Source organism: Lonchura striata, chromosome 8, assembly GCF_046129695.1.
Source record: "Lonchura striata isolate bLonStr1 chromosome 8, bLonStr1.mat, whole genome shotgun sequence".
NCBI lineage: Eukaryota > Metazoa > Chordata > Aves > Passeriformes > Estrildidae > Lonchura > Lonchura striata.
In genome coordinates this window covers 16,576,744-16,595,414 of record NC_134610.1, presented here as the reverse complement: position 1 = coordinate 16,595,414, position 18,671 = coordinate 16,576,744, and the positions used below count along the sequence as shown (strand labels likewise).

At 37.3% G+C, this 18,671-nt stretch overlaps 1 protein-coding gene across 4 annotated transcripts in view; it reads left to right on the top strand.

Moving 5' to 3' along the window:
* Positions 1–17,675, top strand: part of RBMS1 (RNA binding motif single stranded interacting protein 1) — a 141,937-nt gene extending 124,262 nt beyond the window's left edge. For 3 of the 4 annotated variants that reach the window (XM_077784988.1, XM_021526280.3, XM_021526282.3), the window contains exons 7-14: positions 3,511–3,626; positions 4,501–4,550; positions 4,645–4,738; positions 8,035–8,085; positions 10,151–10,261; positions 10,922–11,002; positions 12,217–12,301; positions 15,150–17,675. In XM_077784988.1, the coding sequence (XP_077641114.1) occupies positions 3,511–3,626; positions 4,501–4,550; positions 4,645–4,738; positions 8,035–8,085; positions 10,151–10,261; positions 10,922–11,002; positions 12,217–12,294 (581 nt within the window). In that variant the 3' untranslated portion in view covers positions 12,295–12,301; positions 15,150–17,675. The remainder of the gene's footprint in view (positions 1–3,510; positions 3,627–4,500; positions 4,551–4,644; positions 4,739–8,034; positions 8,086–10,150; positions 10,262–10,921; positions 11,003–12,216; positions 12,302–15,149) is intronic. The other variant, XM_021526281.3, reaches the window with a different exon arrangement.
* The last annotated feature ends 996 nt before the right edge of the window (positions 17,676–18,671 follow it).

Below are 18,671 nucleotides of genomic sequence, written 5' to 3'. Positions count from 1 at the left end.
GCTGCAAGCCATTGGCAGTGCTGGTTTGCACTGGGTGTCAGAAGAGTGAGCATGTGAAACGTGGTGTCCCAGCTGCAAAAGCTGAACTCCACTGAAAGCTGTAGCCTTTTACATCAGGTACCTCTCCTCTGTGAATGCAACTCTGAATATTTGTACTGCGCCTCGGTCTTGCACATACAGGCAAGTCACTGAATGATTAATGATCTGCTTCATCACTGGGCCTGCATAGTTCCCAGCAATTAAACAATAAAAACGACTCTCCCTTCCTTCCTGTGCTACAAAAGATTGCTTAACTGGTCTGTAGGACTTGTGAGAGCTTTTTGTTCAAATATGTATCTGTCACATGCATGAGCTTATACACAAGAGAGAGAATGCGTTGCATATTCATGAAAACTATGAGAAAAAGTAAGCTAAAGAAATAAGGTTCAGATTTAATTTTGAAGAGAGTAAGGTCTGTGTTCATTCTTTGGTGGGAAGGAGATCAGTAGGTCAAGATAAACCCAAGAAGGTTTATCTGCTTCTCATGAGCCTCCCTGCAGTGCCCATCAGTGATTGTGCTGTTGCAGGAATGAACAGCACAATTTATTATTCATTTATTTATTATTATTCAGGTCACGTGCATGGAAGAGCAGCCAAAAATTGCAGTTGGGCTTTCCACTGGAGCTATCCCCACTGTCAGCACTCAGATCTTGATGCAGAATCAAGGAAGGCAAATGCTGTACTGCCTTTGTGTACAGCACAGAAGTGCTGGTATTAAGTGGATGGTCTGCATGGAGTTCTTTTAGTGTGAGTTGGAGCATTCCCAGCATTTGATGGGTGCAGGGAAGAGTAAGGAAAGGTGGGAGGTCAGAGAAACAAGGGTTCCCATGGCTGGATCTGTGATCAGTCAGATGGAGCACTAACTTCTGGTAGAACACAAATAGCTCTTTAAATGGGTGGGTTTCTTCACTGATGCAGGTTTAGGATATTATGTATGCAAAATCCACTACATGTGTATGATTCTTACTCCATTTTTTATTCCTCTTTAAAATTGTCAGAGAATTTTTACAATGCAACACAGAAGATGTTTAATCATCTAAATGTAGCTGTTTCGAGTTATCTACTGACAAAAAATTTATATTTATTCTTAAAATAGGTTTTTAGGAACATTTTATTCAAACAGATGAACAGATTTACTCTGATTTTTCTTTTTTTTAATGAAAAGATCTTTATGTTGAGACAATGATGGGAAATGCAAGCACAAATGATGCTTTCTGAAAAGTTTTTTATAATTAATTGTACAGTTTTTTAATGAAACCATAATGCAGCTTTAAATAAAGCATTTACTACCTGTTACTGCTATAATACAGAATGACAGGGCCAGAAACATTTTTCTCATGTCTTTCTGTACTGTTCTCATGTCTGATAAATTGAATTTTGAAATGAAATTTTGATTTTTCATCCAATATTTTATAGTGTATATTTTGGAAGACACATATGCTCTTCACAAAAATAGATTTTTTGAAATAATGTAGAAGTAGATAAAGATATTCAACTTGGGGAAGAGCTTTTTTCATATAAGGCAGTTAATTTAAGTATTTGGCTTCCTCTCTCAGTGTCCCATGGGTTTTTGTTTTCCACACTGTTTAAAAACAATCAAAATTATTTCAGGCCGGAATATGATAAATTTGTCCATATTGGCTAACATATTCTGAGATTGCCTCCTCTTATTTCAGCAGAACTGTATGTGGACTAAGTTGATGTGTGCTTTGACCAAGGTTATTGGATATAGCTTTTTTAAATCAACATGAAATCATCCATTACCATATTGATATAGTACCCTTTTGCTCCAAATATACAGAAGTTGCTTCACATAATAGAACACACCAAAGCAAAACTCAGTTTTGGTAATGTCAGAAATCCCCTCAGAAATACCACGTTTTGAAGACAATATTTTCCAGTTTGTCTCCTACTTTAGGGTTTCTGTTATTTCCTTGTTCATTTAATCAATCATCCATAGGTCTCCTATATTTTTCCAGTGTCATTAACCTAACATTTTCCTGGTTTATTTTATGATTATAGGGTTTTAATTGCCATTCTCTGAAGGATAATACATTTAAAATTTATTCAGTTGTCATGTTTATTATTACAGTCTGACACTCCATAACATCACCCAGGTAGGAGAGGTCCAGGTCTCTGATGTGTGTGGTCAGTGCAGGAGATGAGACAGGGAACCACATACTGTCTCCCTTTTTTATAGAAAAAGCTGTCAAAAGATGTGTCATGCAGGAAGTGGATATTTTTCCAGTAGAAACAGAGCTAGTGTTTTAGGTGTGACATGCAAAGCCAGGGATGACTGGGCCATTAAAGCTTGTTTTGTGCTAAAGTTCTAAAAGTCAAGCTCTTTGCGAGGTTACGCATCCCTGAGGTTTTCAGTACCAATCATCTTTTGCAAATGCAGACAGGGTGAAGAGACATCAGCAGTCGCCATGGTTGTATTAATAGATTTTGTTGAAAATTTTTCTTGGGGTTGTTTTTTTGCAGGTGGCCTTCCCACCCCATGTGTTTACTCTGCATTTGGAAACTTGTATGTTTTCAGGTCCAGCCATGTCTCATGAAGATGTTTCCAAACAGAGAGTGACTGGAGGAGTGTCATGGTAAAGCTTAGACAGCTCATGTGTCAGGAATTACTGGCAGAGAAGCGTTGACTATCCAAGTCATAACAGTGCTTCCACCCTGTGATTATGGAGGGTGTGGTGTGATGCAGCAGAGCTGTGCTTCAGCCATAGGTACTTGGAAATGTGAAGCTAAGAACAGGGAAAGAAAGAATGTTGTGCAAACCTTTTCATTGCTTCAATTCTGACATTAAAAATTGAGGTAATTGGCAGGATTGTATTAGGAAAAATAATAATAACAATAACAAGAAAAATAATAAAGTATGGTGATGCTGTTTCATCAAAATGCAGTATACAAAAAACCCCAAAGTACAATCTTGAAGAATTTCTGTTTGCATTGGGTGTTCTTTACAGAGCAGAGATAAAATGGGAATGGACAATTGTGGCATTTTCTTGGTGCAAGGCCTCAGGACATAAAGGGGCCTCTTCTGGATGAGTAAAACACTTGTAAGTTTTGGGACATTCCTGAAACCTGCAAGGGGTGGGGAGAATGTGTTACAGTCCGTTGGGCAGATTTTTTCTCCATCCTCCTTAGATATACTTCCAAAGAGACAAAGCTCAGAATTCAGATTCTTGTTGAACCCAGACCAAGAGACACACACTCAGGATATACAGACCATGTTTCCTTTCACCAGGTTTTACAGCAGTAGTTTAAAATCAAATAGATAAGGCATTCCAGATGCTCCGTTTGTGTGTGGCAGCTGTCTTTGTGCGATGCCGAACGGTTGTTGATGCTGTAGTAGAGCTCTGTGTTATTTGTCATATTTGGAATATAACTTAAAACCATACCTCATTTGGAGAGTTGAACACCTGTGTATCAATGCTACTTCAACTAATTTTTCTTCTTTCTTCTCAGTTCCTGCAGAACCTTTGTTGTGCAAGTTTGCTGATGGAGGACAGAAGAAGAGGCAGAATCAGAATAAATACATACAGAATGGAAGAGCATGGCACAGAGAAGGCGAGGTGAGACTTGTAAGTCCTCCCTTCAAGCTTTAGTGTGGGTGTGCAATAATGAATACTGAGAAAAATGATAGGCATTGAGACTTCTTGGCTTGGGTCTTTGGCATATTAAAAATGTGCAAGCAACTTTTACCTGACAGCTTGTGTCTCTATAAAAAAACCCAAAACTTAACTGTGTCTTTCTTCTGAGAAGAGGCCAAATGTGAAATGCTGAGTCCTATCTCATTAAAGCGAACAATAAAATCTCTTTCAACTTGGTCATAATATAAACTTCAGCTTTCTCATATTATTAAACTACCAGAAACATAACTGTGCTTACATGCAGTAAATAATCTTTTGATCTATGCAACACTAAAATGCACATCAGTTTTACAACATTAAAATGGTATACCAGTGCCATGCAGCATTATTATTTTTATTCAACAGTTGTTTTAATCTTTAATGTTCAAGATAATAATTTCATAGACTTACTGTGGCTAGCAAGCCTAGACACCTCATTTATATTACATAGGAAAATTCAAATGTGTCTTCTGAAAAACTGCACTCCCATTTCAATCTTACAGGTCATATATTGTAGGTAACACCCTAACATAATCATGTGCATACCCTGAATCTCAACACACATGTACTTTTAGCCAGGTGTTTAATTGATTGCATTTTGTTCCTCATAACATGAACATGGAAACTTGTATTCACAAACAATATTGCTGATTCTCTTCACTGTATAATTACTTCTGTCAATTAACCTTTCCCTAAGTTTTGGTAGCAAATTATTTCAATACAAATTTTCAGTTAAAAATGAGACAAGTAAAGAAAGAATAAGAGAAATAATTACAATTTAAATTAATTTTGTCAACTCTTTCTTTTCTACTTTTTTTTTTTAAAGGCTGGAATGACACTCACATATGATCCAACCACAGCTGCTTTACAAAATGGGTATGTTGAGTAATGGCGCACTAAGAAAAAAAAAAGTTTGCACTATGAAAGATGCACAGAACTAGCATTTAATAAATATTTCTGCATTTTCTAGATTTTATCCGTCACCCTACAGTATTACAGCAAACAGAATGATCACTCAGACATCTATTACACCATATATTGCTTCTCCAGTTTCTACATACCAGGTTTGTATTTAGAGCTTGGTAGCTGAAATGGTTCATTGGAGCTTATGTTTATTTATCAATTGTTACATCTGGTTTTATGAGGTCTCCACTAATGCTACATTTTAATGAAGTGGCCTCCTTGTGCTGTACAGCATCAAAGTGACAGCCTGAAAACCTGAGTGTGTGTTTCAGGAAGCACAGTGATTTAATGAGACCCTGGTGTCTTGCAAAACCAAGTCTCCAACTTGTGCTGATGGCTGAGGGATTTGTAGTCGCTTCTGCATTTCATGGAGCTTTTTTTGTTTTCTCTCAGTCAAATTCTTTTAATGTCACCAGTGTATATGAAGTAATTATTCTCTATTTAAAACTCTATTGGTTTAATTAAATTCATTTTTAAAGATGTTTTTCCTTGCATTTTGAGCTTTTCTCTGTGTTTTTGTCATAAAGCCCAATAATATCTTATGTAGTTGGACTAAGAAGGGTACAGAAACATTCTTGACATTAGAGAAGGAAATTTGAAAAAAAGAGCTCAGACTTCAAATTACTTTAGTATTCAAGTTCAGTGTTTTTTTATTAGGAGTAAAACATTTAATAGCCTAAGATGGTATTTCTAAACCAAAGCCTACTTTATGTTGAATAATAAATTAAAACATAAATTATGGGCATTTTTGGTCCATAGTTTTCTGAAGAGGGATTTTGATAGGTGCCATCTTGAGCCCTCACAAGGGATATTGCTATACAATTCAACACATGGGGAAATTATATGGAACAGGTTTAGCACTTTAATGTAGATCTCTTAGGAATCCTCAATTTTAGGGCATCACACATTTCAGTTTACAATCAACTTACTTTAAATACAACTATGGCAGTCTCAGATGTGTACTCTGTACTTGAGACATGCCAATTATGGCAGTGTATGCTAAATGATGAGATTTTTGGGCATTTTACTGTTTAACACATAGATGGAGTAAACAGCAGTGATTCAGGTCATAAATAACCCAAACTAATTAAATTTAGAAAATTCTTACCTCTGTGTGTCAGGGGAAGAAGAGGCTGTTTGCTTTGTAGTGAGAGAGACATGCTGAGCTTTCTGATGAGCTCTGTGTGTGAATGAGTATGGAGGGGTGTGTAAAGGGGAGGTAGAAAGGTGATAGAGGCATGTGAGCCATTCATCAACTGTCTCTTGCAGAAATTTCCATGTAGCCTTCAATTCCAAGTGAGGAGGGTGAGGAAGAATTGTCTAATATTAGTCTGGAGATCTAACGCCGTCTTGCATGAGCAAAGTATTGTGTAGGAGTTAAAACAGTGTTCTCTGATGTGAAGGGCAGCTGGCTTATTTTTATATTAATTTCTGAGGTAACTTATGCAACACAATGTTTGCTCTCGGCAGACAGTGCTAGACTGTATTTTTCAGTATACTGACTCATTCTGCTTGGTACTGCAGTACCTCAGAAATTACAGTAAGTTCTTACCCAGGAAAATATTTCAGTAAAATTAACTGCTATTCTTTATTAAAATATAAATTATTTATCAATATATGGCTCTCTAATATTCAGAATCCAAGTAAAAATTGGAAGTTGGCATGGAAACATACTACTTAGCAATATAGTATTATTTTTTAGGCTTATTGAGATAGGCAGACCACAATCCATTATGTTTCCAGAAATGTAGTTACCAGTATTTCAATATACATGGCATGGAGCTTAAATTATTGTGGATGGAGTTATTAATATCATTATGCTTGAAGTGACACAGTAATTGGAATTGAAAATTAAATTTAAGTATTCTGTATTGGGGAGGAAGAAGGTGCTTGGCCAGAAGAGTTTCACAATTTGAGCATTAGTCACATCTTCATTACTGATCCCTTCTCACTGAAACCTGCAGCTTTCTGTCTTTTACACAACAGGATGTATCACACAAGCAAAGTTTTTTTGTTTTTGTTTTGTTTTGTTTTTCCTTTGAAGCATGGTATAACCTGCTCCTAGATTTATTATTCAGGTAAACAAATTTAATAAAGTTTTTACTAGTGTTTTTTTCTACAACCTCTGTATACCCAAATGGCTGCACTGAGCCAGTTACTATCATAGAGTGAGATTAGCCAAAGTTTTAGTCAGGCTGTACTGGTATTTTTGCCATTAAGATTTTGCCTGAGGAAAGGGAGTGTTCCAGTATTCTCCATTCCATTTTTGAACTGCTGTTTGCTGTTTTCCTGACTGAAAAAGAAAAAAAAGACTACTCTGGTTTGAAACTAAGTACCAAAAAGAGGTAAAAAATATTTCTACTGAAAAAGAAAAAAAAGACTACTCTGGTTTGAAACTAAGTACCAAAAAGAGGTAAAAAATATTTCTATCTTCTAGAAAATATCCCACCTGGATTTTTTCCAAGGCTGTGTGTTTATCTGTCCTGCACAGGACTCTGGGAATGATGGTAGAGGCATTTAAAAAGCTTTAAATGTCCAGCAGCAGTGGTGAGACTGCTCTGTGTGGTGCAGGTCAGATTCCTGCCCCTCCTGACACACCTACAGCGGGTGGGGAGGAAACATTCTTGTCCTTACCTTGAGTATTTCTTGCAGCACACTTTTTCAAAGAGCTGTTGCAACCAGCTCTTTTTAACCAGGATAGCAATATAACCTGTTACTTTCCTTATTTATATTTCACTTTGTCATGCAAAGTTAGGCATTCTACTGCAATTGAAGTATTTGGGCAGTCACTGATTTTGGAGAGAAAATGTGCTTATTGCAAGAGCATGGACTCTCATCAGAACCTCCTCCTCTTCCTGTGCTTTGGGAATAACACACCACAGTGTCTCAGAAAACACTGCACCTAAATCTTGTCCTTTTTCCTGGAACAAGATTACCACACAATTCCTGATTTTTTTTCCAGTTTTGAAAATACAATAATTTATTTTAATCAGATCACACTGGAAGGCAAATGGTGCTATACTTTCTGAGATCCCAATTATTTTTCCACAGAGGAATTTCTGAGATGGAGGGAGCTTCCTTTTTCAGTGTAGCAGAAATCTGCCATTCATCCATTTGACCCCTTTCACTGTACTGGATATTTTCTGAAACCTGCATTAAAAACATTGTCTTCTGTTCTGAAAGGTGCATGTGGTATATGGTCTCCAAATCTTGTCTCTGATTTACAGGTTACAATGAATGCATTTTTCATAGAAATCAATGTTGTTCCACAGAGGGACTAATTGGGTTAAAAAGTCAATAAATGAGGGAGGAGGCATGTTAATATGATTTAAGTTATTACTGTATCTAAGTTGGAGTAATGTGTAAAATGAAAAATAAAATGCCAATTTCATTTTAGGTTCAGAGTCCTTCTTGGATGCAGCCTCAACCATATATAATGCAGCACCCAGTAAGTATTTATGCTTCTCCATTGTTGTGTTTATCTATTATATAAACACTTTACATACTTTAAACCACAGGAAGTATGTCAGTTCCTGCCCAACTACTTCCATGGATCAAAATGAAAATCGAAACAAAGACAGTAACCTGAACTGGGGCTTCATTTTATTTGGACAAAAAAGAAAGCTACCATCAGAGTATTGATGTGATGAGGACCATTAGAGAAAACTTCCAAAAGGAAATTTAGTGGTGGTTTTGTTTTATTTTGTTTTACTTTAAATGGAATGCACTTTGCAAATGCTAAATGCTTTACATAGTGTCTACCTTTCAGGAGCTGAAATTGGAGACCTGTTGTTTTAGAAGAGGTCTGCAATAGTTTAGACCAGATAATTTGTGAAAGACAGATGGATGTAGTGATATGAATGACATTATGGGCACTCACTTGAGAAAACCTGCATAGCTTGTTCTGGCTTCACCACTCATGAGTAATGCTGGTCTCCCTACACTTTTGGCTGTGGCATCTGTACCAGACTGTCAGGCATTCTAATCTCTACTCTCCAGTGATATTTTGCTTCTTGTCCGTGTCATTTGCCAATTAAGTACCATTACATCTGAGACTTATTGGGTTTCTTGAGATGAGCTTTACTAATAATAATAGGCACTTTAATACATGCACAGCCATAGTTAACAAACAAGTCTGTTTCCAGATGCAGAAAGGATATTGTCTTGACTTTAATTAACCTCTCCATGCAGATTATAGAATGTAAATCATCTTGGCAGAACATTTTCTTCTTGGGCATTCAGAGAAGGTGGTGTGAACCAGAACACCTTCTCACACACTTAATTGTTGTATTTGTGCTTTTGATGTTAAATACACATACACAGAGTAGGTTTTAACTTCCTTCTCTATTTTCATAAAACAACATCCTGCAAATAATGCTGTGAAAGGCAAGATATGTTATAATGGTGTGTTAGTTTCACAGGTACACAAGATGAAATTTCACAGTTGAAAATAAAGACCTAAATTCTAGACTGAAGTTTGGTTTTGGCCTGTGCAAAGACAGGTGCTGTCTTGCTCATTTGCTTTTCAGAGAAGCCTGCAGTCTACAGACAGGAAATTCTTTCAGTGTTTGATGTGCCTGTGACTCATTTCATCTACACTGATCACATGGTTGTTTTTCCAAGTATATTCTATGCTTTTTTTTTCTTTTTTCTTTTCATTTTAAGGATTAGTTATTGATTCAAAATACATGCTTTCAGTACACTGCAATTATTTCTATTTGTTTTGAGCCTCCATTAATTTTAATCAACACCTTCTGCAAGCATAAGTCATACATACAAAGTATTTGTAAATGTGTTTTTGTGGAACATGATTGGTAAAATGAAATTTCTTGATAATCTTCCATTTCAGTTAACTCTGAAAACCTGTGTGCTCTCCATATTTAGCAATCTAAAGTGTTTAGAAGTTTAGAGTATAATTTTTATGAACCTAAAAAATGGTACAGAAGCAATAGAAGTGTCATCAAGAGCAGCTGGTATTTAGACAAAGAATCAGTGTTGCTAAGTCACTCTTGTGAAATGTGTGTGCTAATGCAAGCAGCCACTAAGTAGGGCAGCTGTCTCATGTGTGAACATGGTGTGTGATGGGTAGCAACACAAATGTTCCTCCTCCAAAGCCGCCATTCCTAAAGATGAGATAAAAGTTTCTTCCCGAAGCATGAAATTCCAAAGCTTAAGCTAAGTGAATCTGTACCAGGTAACGTGCAAATTTTTGCTTTCAAGTCAGCATCTGGTAAAACTCATATTGTACAAAGCATTTTCAGCAGGTCTCTCAAGTGTATTGCGCATCAGTTGAATGTCCAGTGGGAAGTCAAAGCAGGTCTTTCACCTTGAGCATCTACAGATGCTCAAGTAAAATATTCAGAATGCCCCAGACTTGCTTTTCGAGTCAGTGCCTGGGATTAAGGAGAGTTCTTGTGGTGCATCCCCTAAGAAGAACAGTCCATACTTTGACTCTCAAATCAAAAATTAAATCTGAGTGCTACAACCATTTCTTTGTTTCTCTGTTTTAACAGGGTGCTGTTCTGACTCCCTCCATGGACCACACCATGTCACTACAGCCTGCATCAATGATAAGCCCTCTGACACAGCAGATGAGTCATCTTTCATTAGGCAGTACTGGAACAGTATGTAGCAATTTGATACAAAATAGAACTTACCCAAGTAGAAAATACTGCATGTAGATCACAGTGTCCCTGTGCAGCTTGCATGTGGGAAAAAGTAATCCTGTAAGTCATCTTATGTCCAGGAAATTACTAGGAACTGTTTCCATTTTAAAATTATATTCAACACCTTTTATTCAGTCTACTAACTGATCAAAAATTGGAAATGAGTAAATAAAAATAGACCAAAACAAGTGAAAGCCATTCAGGAGGTAACTTTAGAGTTGCCTCCAAAAGATTAAAAATAGTTTTACTCTTTATATTCCTTTCTGCAACTCTAATCTCTTGAAGTGTGGAACAGAAGTTAAATAAGAAGAGATTCAGACTTCTAAACTGCAAGACTCTTCTTTTCAGACCAAGTGGAGTTAAAAAAAGAAAATATGATGACTGGGGTTAACAGAGAAGGAAAAGTCCTTTACATAATCTTTGAAGTAGAAATTTAAATTTTCTCAAAATAGATAAATGACTTTTCTGGAAAGCCTATTGATTTCAGACACAAAAGTATTTATTTTATGTATATTGCTTTAGGGAAACAGTCAATATCTACTAAGCAATACCATGACAGGTATTTTGAATACTTTTATGTTGGGCTTTCACTCAATGTAATGGTCTCTGTCTTTCTAGTACATGCCAGCCACAACAGCTATGCAAGGAGCCTACATCCCCCAGTACACACATGTCCAGACAGCAGCGGTTCCTGTTGAGGTCAGTATATTTTATAAAAGACCAGAGATAAGAAATATTAATACAATTTGTTTTCCTATGAAAATTAGAGCTCAAAGGCAAGTATTGTAACTGTGAATGTACTGTGAATGCCACATGTATTAAAACTATAAAATGTCATTATTCTCAACTAATATAATTAGTATTACAAGAAAGAATTACCTGTACTTACGGCACCACATACTCAGAGCAATCTGCTCTCTGAGCATAGCTCAGGCAAACCAGTAGTAGCAAGGCAGGGAATGCATTGTAGTTTTGATCTTTCACTTAGTTTACTTGCGTGCAAAATTACCTGCCAGTAGACCTTGATTGTAGCTTTTTGCAAAGAATCTTAATTTGACCCTGGCATCTCAGGGTACTGTGCATGTTTGTCTAATTAATCTCTCAATCGAACAGGAATTTATTACTTTTTTGGAGAGCATAACATAAGTAAGCTAAATAATTTATCTACTACTTTGACTTGCCTTACAGCCTTTCATAGGTCAGTACTACTTTAACAGAGGAGCTAGACAAGGCATGCTGCAGCTCATGCATTCAGAATGAGTGCCAGACAGTCTCTTTCAGAGCCTGTAAGAAAAAAAAACATTTCATTTCAAAGTCTGTTTATCCAGAAACTCCAGAATTTGTTTGATTCGTTTTGGTGCATCTGCCCATGTGGATCAGAGAAGTTCTTTTGATAATTACCTGATTGCTCTGTCTGCCAGAGCACTCTCAGCTGAATTAATTGCCTGGTTTCTGGGGAGAGTGGTGCAAAGTCCCATTTACAATTCTTTGTGTTGCCTAGTGCCAACCTCATCACAGTACACATAGTGTTTGTGTGGTCAGTAGATCTCATTCTTCTCCCTCCCCTTCAAAAGAAGAGGGACAGAATGCTCTTTTACATCTACAGATAGAAAATATCTAGTTATTTGCTCTATTTATATCTATAAAGTCAAAAGTTTGAGGTTTTTTTTTTTTTTTTTTTTTGCTTTATCATCAAAGCATCTGAGGAATTACAAGATCATTTAATTTCTCTGTTTGCTGAAATATTAATCAAGGTAAACTTAACACCTCAGATTTGGAACACCTCACTTGAGAAATGTGATGAAGATTTTAGATTTGAAGATTGTTAATTGCATGAGTCAGGTGGAAATACACATTGCAGGTAATGCTGTTTGATTCTGTCTCTCATGGCTTGCCTTCCTTTTTATTTGCAGGAAGCCAGTGGTCAGCAACAGGTTACAGTAGAGACATCCAGTGACCATTCTCCATATACGTATCAGCAAAATAAATAACTGTGAGGTAGGGGCTCATCCTGTCTCATGAAAGATGTGAATTCAAAGATGCTTTATTTTATAATTTACAGTACTCTGTATTGAACTTTTTTAATGTCATATAAGTAATACTGATGATACTATCTGGGGACAGTGAAGCTGATTTGAACTTAGCCAGTGTCAAAAGCCAGGGAAGGAAACATGGAATCCAGAAATGAACTCATGAATTGAGTAATATTGTTTTAATAATTTCTCTATACCATGACTGGATTATGTTGGATTTTAATTTGTTCATTTTAGCAGCATGCTGTATACAGAACAGCAATGAATTAACGCAAAAATACAAGAATCAAAAGGCTAAAGGGAATTGTACTGATAGACATATCATGCCTAGCTTTGTGGTACATGTAAGATTAGAAGCAGCTTGGTGGCTGACTTACAGACCACAGGCAGTGAGGCAGTCTGGTAGAAATCCTTGCTGACCTGAAGACTTCCCTGCTCATCCTTTTTTCTAGAAAAAAAAGGAGTTTGGTCCAGAGTTTTGTCAATTTGTTTTTAATCCGTGTCCTCATTTGGCTCTAATTCCAGAGTTTTACTTTCCTCCTTCAGGTTTCCTCTGGTTCTGCTTGCATGGCCTTTTTTACTAGCAAATCATTAGCTTTACCTGAACTTACTTAATACAAAATTATTTTGCTTTCTGTACATTTCCATCCTAAAAATGCTACTTACACTATCTGTTCTCTTTGTCATGATCCATGTTTTAAAGTTCTGGAATTTAGTTGTTTTGTTGTTTGTTTTTTGTTTTTTGTTTTGAATGCTTTGTAAGCCAGACAACTTGGCTACGTAATTTTTTATGTCACATTTTCTAAGACCTCACACTGAAAAATTCCATTCATCTGCAATAATGTGCTGGAGGCCATGTTAGAAGGGTTTTCTACAGCCCTTGTGGCATTTATTTGATACTGAAAAATCAAAATCAGTTATGTGCTACCATTGTGTGATATCTCTCTAAAATGTATTGATCCAACAAAACACACATTTTGGCATTAGCTTTGATCCTGCAGGTCAGCTGTGCTGTTTGACAACAGTGCTCTCATCCCCATTATTGGCATAACAGCTTCTTATATGGAAAGATAGAAACAAACCAATGGGAAACTTGGCAAATTCAACAGACAGCAGAGCCTGCATAGCACAGCATATGACCTGTGTTATTCCTGTAGTCGGGCCAAATGCTGGCATCTAGAGGAAGCCCACATCCTTGATTTGCTTCCAGGGCAGGCAGAAAGCAAAGCCACAGGCTCTTCTCGTTATCCATCTCGTCGTGTTAAAATCATGACTCCTGCACGTTCCCCATGCCAAGGCTGTTGCCTGGTGTTAACCGCTTTTCAAGGAATTATTTGTTTTGCCTTAAGTCTTCCCCGTGGGCATGTAAAACCTCCTTACCAACAGAGATCTGTGGTAGCCAGTGAAGCGAAGTGTAATCCTGCATGTCACATCCCCATCCTGCCTCTCTCTCCCAGCCTGTCAGTATCTCTCCCCACAGACTGAGGCCAGGCAGGAGGAACAGCCTTAAGTCTCCTGAAAGGATGAGTTGTTGTTGCCATCTGAGACACGTTTTGTATTGATGACTCTGTGTAGAATTCCAAGCTCTGTGAGCAATTCTGTGTGTTTGCTGTAAGCCAGTTCTCCACTTATTTTATTCTTCGGAGAGGCACTGTTACCTGTATTTATATGCAGCGGGAGCAAATGAAATCTGTGTCGGCAGAGGCTGTAGCAGTGGGCACGTGGGGAAGGTTAATATTACCCAGCTGATTTCAGCCTTAGAGCATGGCATTTGGTATTTCTGTCCCTGGAACATGCTGGTACTTTTCTTGTTTCAGACAGGTGAAGGGGAGGGAATTGACAGTTATTTTGTGCCCTAAATACAGGGAACACTGCAGTCTCTTTATTGTTGTGGCTTTGTCCCTGTTGTCAAGCCAAAACTTCTTTCTAAATGCACATGCAGCACTTTTGGGAATGTCTTATTTAAAGTCAGTACACATATTCCCGTAATTTGAGGGGTAAATTACAACTAGCACATTTGCATGAGTGGATGCAGTCAATCAGAAATACAGTGTTTTTCCTCTGGCAGCTACATTTAATAACTGTATAGCTTCTTTTCAAAAAGTTGCTCCTCTGTGAAAAATAGTCAAAGGGACTTGGGAAAAAAAAAAAAAAAAAAACAACAAAAAAACCTGTTTTATATGCACCTACAAATGTACAAGCCTTAAAATACCAAACTTTGCCTTGCTTTGATAAATTTTAAAATTGTCTAAACTTTTTTGTCATTAGCTGGGTACTTTTTTAAGCCCATGTGGCAATATAAGCCAGTACATTAAGAAGTCTGCCTTCAAATTTGATAAGCCCTGGCTTGCTGTTCAGGGAGGCACAGTAGCTCTGTCTGTCTTAGCTGTCATACATAGCCTCGTTGAGGCTGCACCAAAAGAAAGTTATTGTTCCTTTTCCAGAGCCTCGGAGATGGAGTAGCACATTCAACCACTTTTGGTCAATTAAAAGGAACAACAACAAGAACAAAACAACAAAGAAGGGAAGAGCTTTGAGTGCAGCCTCACAGCTCCCCCATGGGAGCTCTGTGTGCTGAGCAGTCCTTAGGGAGAGAGGGGGAGATGCAGCACAGGCTCTGTCCTGGTGGAGAGCCTTGTCCTGGGAAGGGCCAACACCTGCAGTGCTGCCTGTGGTACTCCCCAGGTTTATTCTCAGATTCATTTAGTCTTCTCACAGCTGTCTAAAATAGGGAATTAGTTTTGTGGACAGCTACATTAGAAAAAAGTGTGTGATTGTAACTCTGCTCTAGCTCTGACCTTTCTGTGTTACAGATGTCCAGTGTTGACCTGGCCTGGAGAAGGGTGCAAAGGCTGAAACAATCATGGATTTTACTGATCAATTGTGCTTTAGGAATTATTGACAGTTTTGCACAGGTTCTTGAAAATGTTATTTATAATGAAATCAACTAAAACTATTTTTGCTATAAGTTCTATAAGGTGCATAAGAAAAACCTTAAATTCATCTAGTAGCTGTTCCCATGAACAGGTTTATTTTAGTAAAAAAAAAAGTTTTTATCAAGTGTTATGACGCAAAAAAAAAAACCTTCAAATTTCTGGGTATGCACAGATGACCACGAAGACTTATTCACGTGCATGACAGAATTTGTGTTTTGGTTTATTTTTATTTTGTTTGTTTCTTTTTATCTTTTTTTTTTTTCTTTTTTGTATGAAATGGATTTTCTGAAGTTTAAAAAAAGTAAAACATCTAAGATGATGTTCTGTGCTTGCAGTGTGTGAGTGTTGCTTTAGTGCAGTGTTGCAGTTATAGTGTCTGGTCTCTTAGCTTTCTGTTTTTCTTTTAATGTAGTGTGAAGTGTCTTATCCTTTTCTATAAATTCCAATTTGCCTTAAATCTTTCAATGCTGTAGCTGTTTCAGTAAGTAGTCCAAACTAATGGTGTAGAATGCTTTGACCAAATGAGCTGGTCTATTATGCCTTGTAAAACAGCAGCATAGGGCTTTTAAAGGTAGTCAATAAAAATTGCTGAAAATTTGGCTTTTTTAATGTGTAGTAAGTGTTTTTAATGATTTTTTCACATAATATGTAAGGTAGTGAAATGCAAGAGGGGAAAAAATGTTTTGTGTGAAACACATTTTCTGACTGGGGAAATTTTAATAGTATAAATTGTTTGTAAGGCCATATGCCAATAGTTCCCTCTGGTAGTTTGAATGATTTAGGAACTCTGCTGTATGATGCAATGTAAAATCTTTTTTTGCCTTTTTTCAGAAACTAACTTGATGTTCTAGTTTTAGCATAGGTAGAGTAGGGAGTTTGGGGTGGAGATATCACCGAATGTTTTTGTCCTTCCTTTATACTAATGATAGTGCTTTAGGATGAGGATTGTGCTGAGAGGTAGCAAACAGAAAAGTTGCTATTACAGCAAAATGGCAAAAGCTAAAGGACTCGTTTTCAAACATATGCTGAGATTTAAGTAGAAACATAATTGATTGGGTACTAGCTCTCTATAGTAGGTAAATAAAAATAAAAAGACTTGGCACTTTTAAAAGGTAACTTTACCAAAGAACAAAGAGCCAGTAACCAATAATTCTGATTTGTCTCAGCATTGCGTCTTCTGTACTCTTTATTTTTGCCGGACCAGTTTGCGGTTAAGAGAATGTGCCTTTTTTGTACATTTGCATTTAGGTTTTATAATTTTAATTGATGTATGGACACAAAAGCATGAAGGAAGACTTGGATCCAAGCAGTGCCACACTTTACATCATCACTACAAGTGTTAAGTGTAAAGAAAACCAATTTTGAAACTATGAAATTCCTGATTCATAAATACACAGTTATTTGTACTTCACATATTAGATAATTCACTGCTACTAAAGCTTTTTATTACAATTGCATATGTTTTAAATTGAATGATAAATTAAGTTGTCTTCCAAAACTGTGTACTTCTCTGGTCAGCTGTATATGATCAGTTATCTACCTCAAAGTTTATTTCCTTTTGTATTGGGACAGGTTGCTGGCCCTCCCTGTTTCCACAGACCAAATCATCCTAGCTCGGGAGCTAGGGCTAAGCAGTTGTTTCTTTCAAGTATTTTTTAGTTTTTAAATTTTGTGTGAGTATTGGAGTATAGATGTCGGTGACATTTCATAGTTTCAAAAGTAAATTGCTGCTCTGAGAAGTGTAGATTCTAGTGAATTGCATAGTCATAAGAGATGTGTTTTTGTTTTTTCTTTTTTTAAAAAGTTGTGGTATTATTGGTTCTATGCTCCCTGGAATATTACTGCTTTGTAAAAGTCCAGACTTCCTGCAGCACCTTGCCTGTATTTGGTAACTTTCCAAACCTGGATCTCTCACTACTTGCTATTTTTGCATTAATTGAAAACTGCAGTATGATAGCTGTGTTAGAGGGAGGGAAGAGTTGCTGCCAGAAATGTCTGAACTAAGTGCCATACTCATTGTCTGGGTAAGATTTGGGAAATTTAACCTCTGTACATAAAGAAATAATCAGTTACTTAAACATCACATAGTAGACAGCCATTAAATTATAAAAAATTAATTTATGAAGAAAGACCTTTTGTACAGATTGAAAAAAAAAAAAGATTTTCATAGAGATATCTATATGATCAAGAGAGTTAATTTTTTATTTTTGTTTTACTAGTGCCACAAACTTGCCAGTGGTAACTTATTTGTCCGGTTCAAGATAACTCTGTAGTTTTGTTTCCTAGGACTTGTTGTTAAACGCCAAAAGACATTTTTGAACTGTAAATTTGATTAGATTGTTAGCTTTTTCTGTTTTATTTCTTTGAAAACTTTTGAATAAAAAAGATCCAAAAAAACAAAAATGCATTGTCTTTTTCCTTCAGACCTTCCTTTATTGGGGAAAACCCCAAATAGGTTATGGTAAAACTTCTGTGTTTATTTTATTTTGAAACGTTAGGAATTGCTTTCTGCTTGATAGCCTGGGATTTTTTCTCCTCTGTCTTTCGTCAAAACCAAATTTTAACTCTTTCACACCATGCTACAAAGTCACTAATTCTTTCAAAAAAAACAGGAAAAGATAGGTGAAAAATATATTATGAGATGTCTGACTTGGATGCAAGAACTCCATTCTGCTGTGTGTCAGTCCACACAGAGAGTTGTGTGTAACCAGGCTTGCGTGCCGTGGCTGTAGATGCCATTTTCCTGAGGTAAGGTTGGAGGTGGAGAGTCACTTTGGTAGCTCATGGCACAGGATCATGCCTTCGGATGCTTTTGTCTTCCCTCATGTGCTGGCATCGGCTGCAATACCAGTTCTGGAGAGCCAAGGTGACACTTCAGTAGGATTCAAAGAGATCTCCAGTGTTGGTCATCCAGCTGCCATCTTTAAGCCCTGCATTTCTTTAAAGGTAATCTCTGATTTTATTATCCTTTTGGCAGGTTCAGTGGTGGTGTGTATCAGGTAGAGGACTGCTCTGACCAAAGTAAGGCTTGGGAAGGCAAGAGAGGAAGAGTCAAACTATTGTGTCTGCTCAGCCAAGTGCTTTACCAGCTGCATGGTCTTGTCATGGCTTTGGATTGATGTGTGTGGCAAGAGAGGGGCTCTGGCCCAGCCTTGGGCACCTCAGGGTGCCCCCAGTGATGCAGAGGGCTCCTGCTCCTTGCTGTGGGAGCTCGATGGACAAAGGGGAGGCTCGCTAACCCCAGGCTGTGCTGCTCTGCAGAGTCTTCTCCAGCCTTGGAGACAGTTCTTCCCATTGCTTGCCTGGCTTGAGGGATCCCAAGGGCTCTGCCAGCACCATGGCAGGCCAGGCAGCCTGCTGGGGATGACAGAGGGGGGACATGCTGCTCAAAGCCTGAGC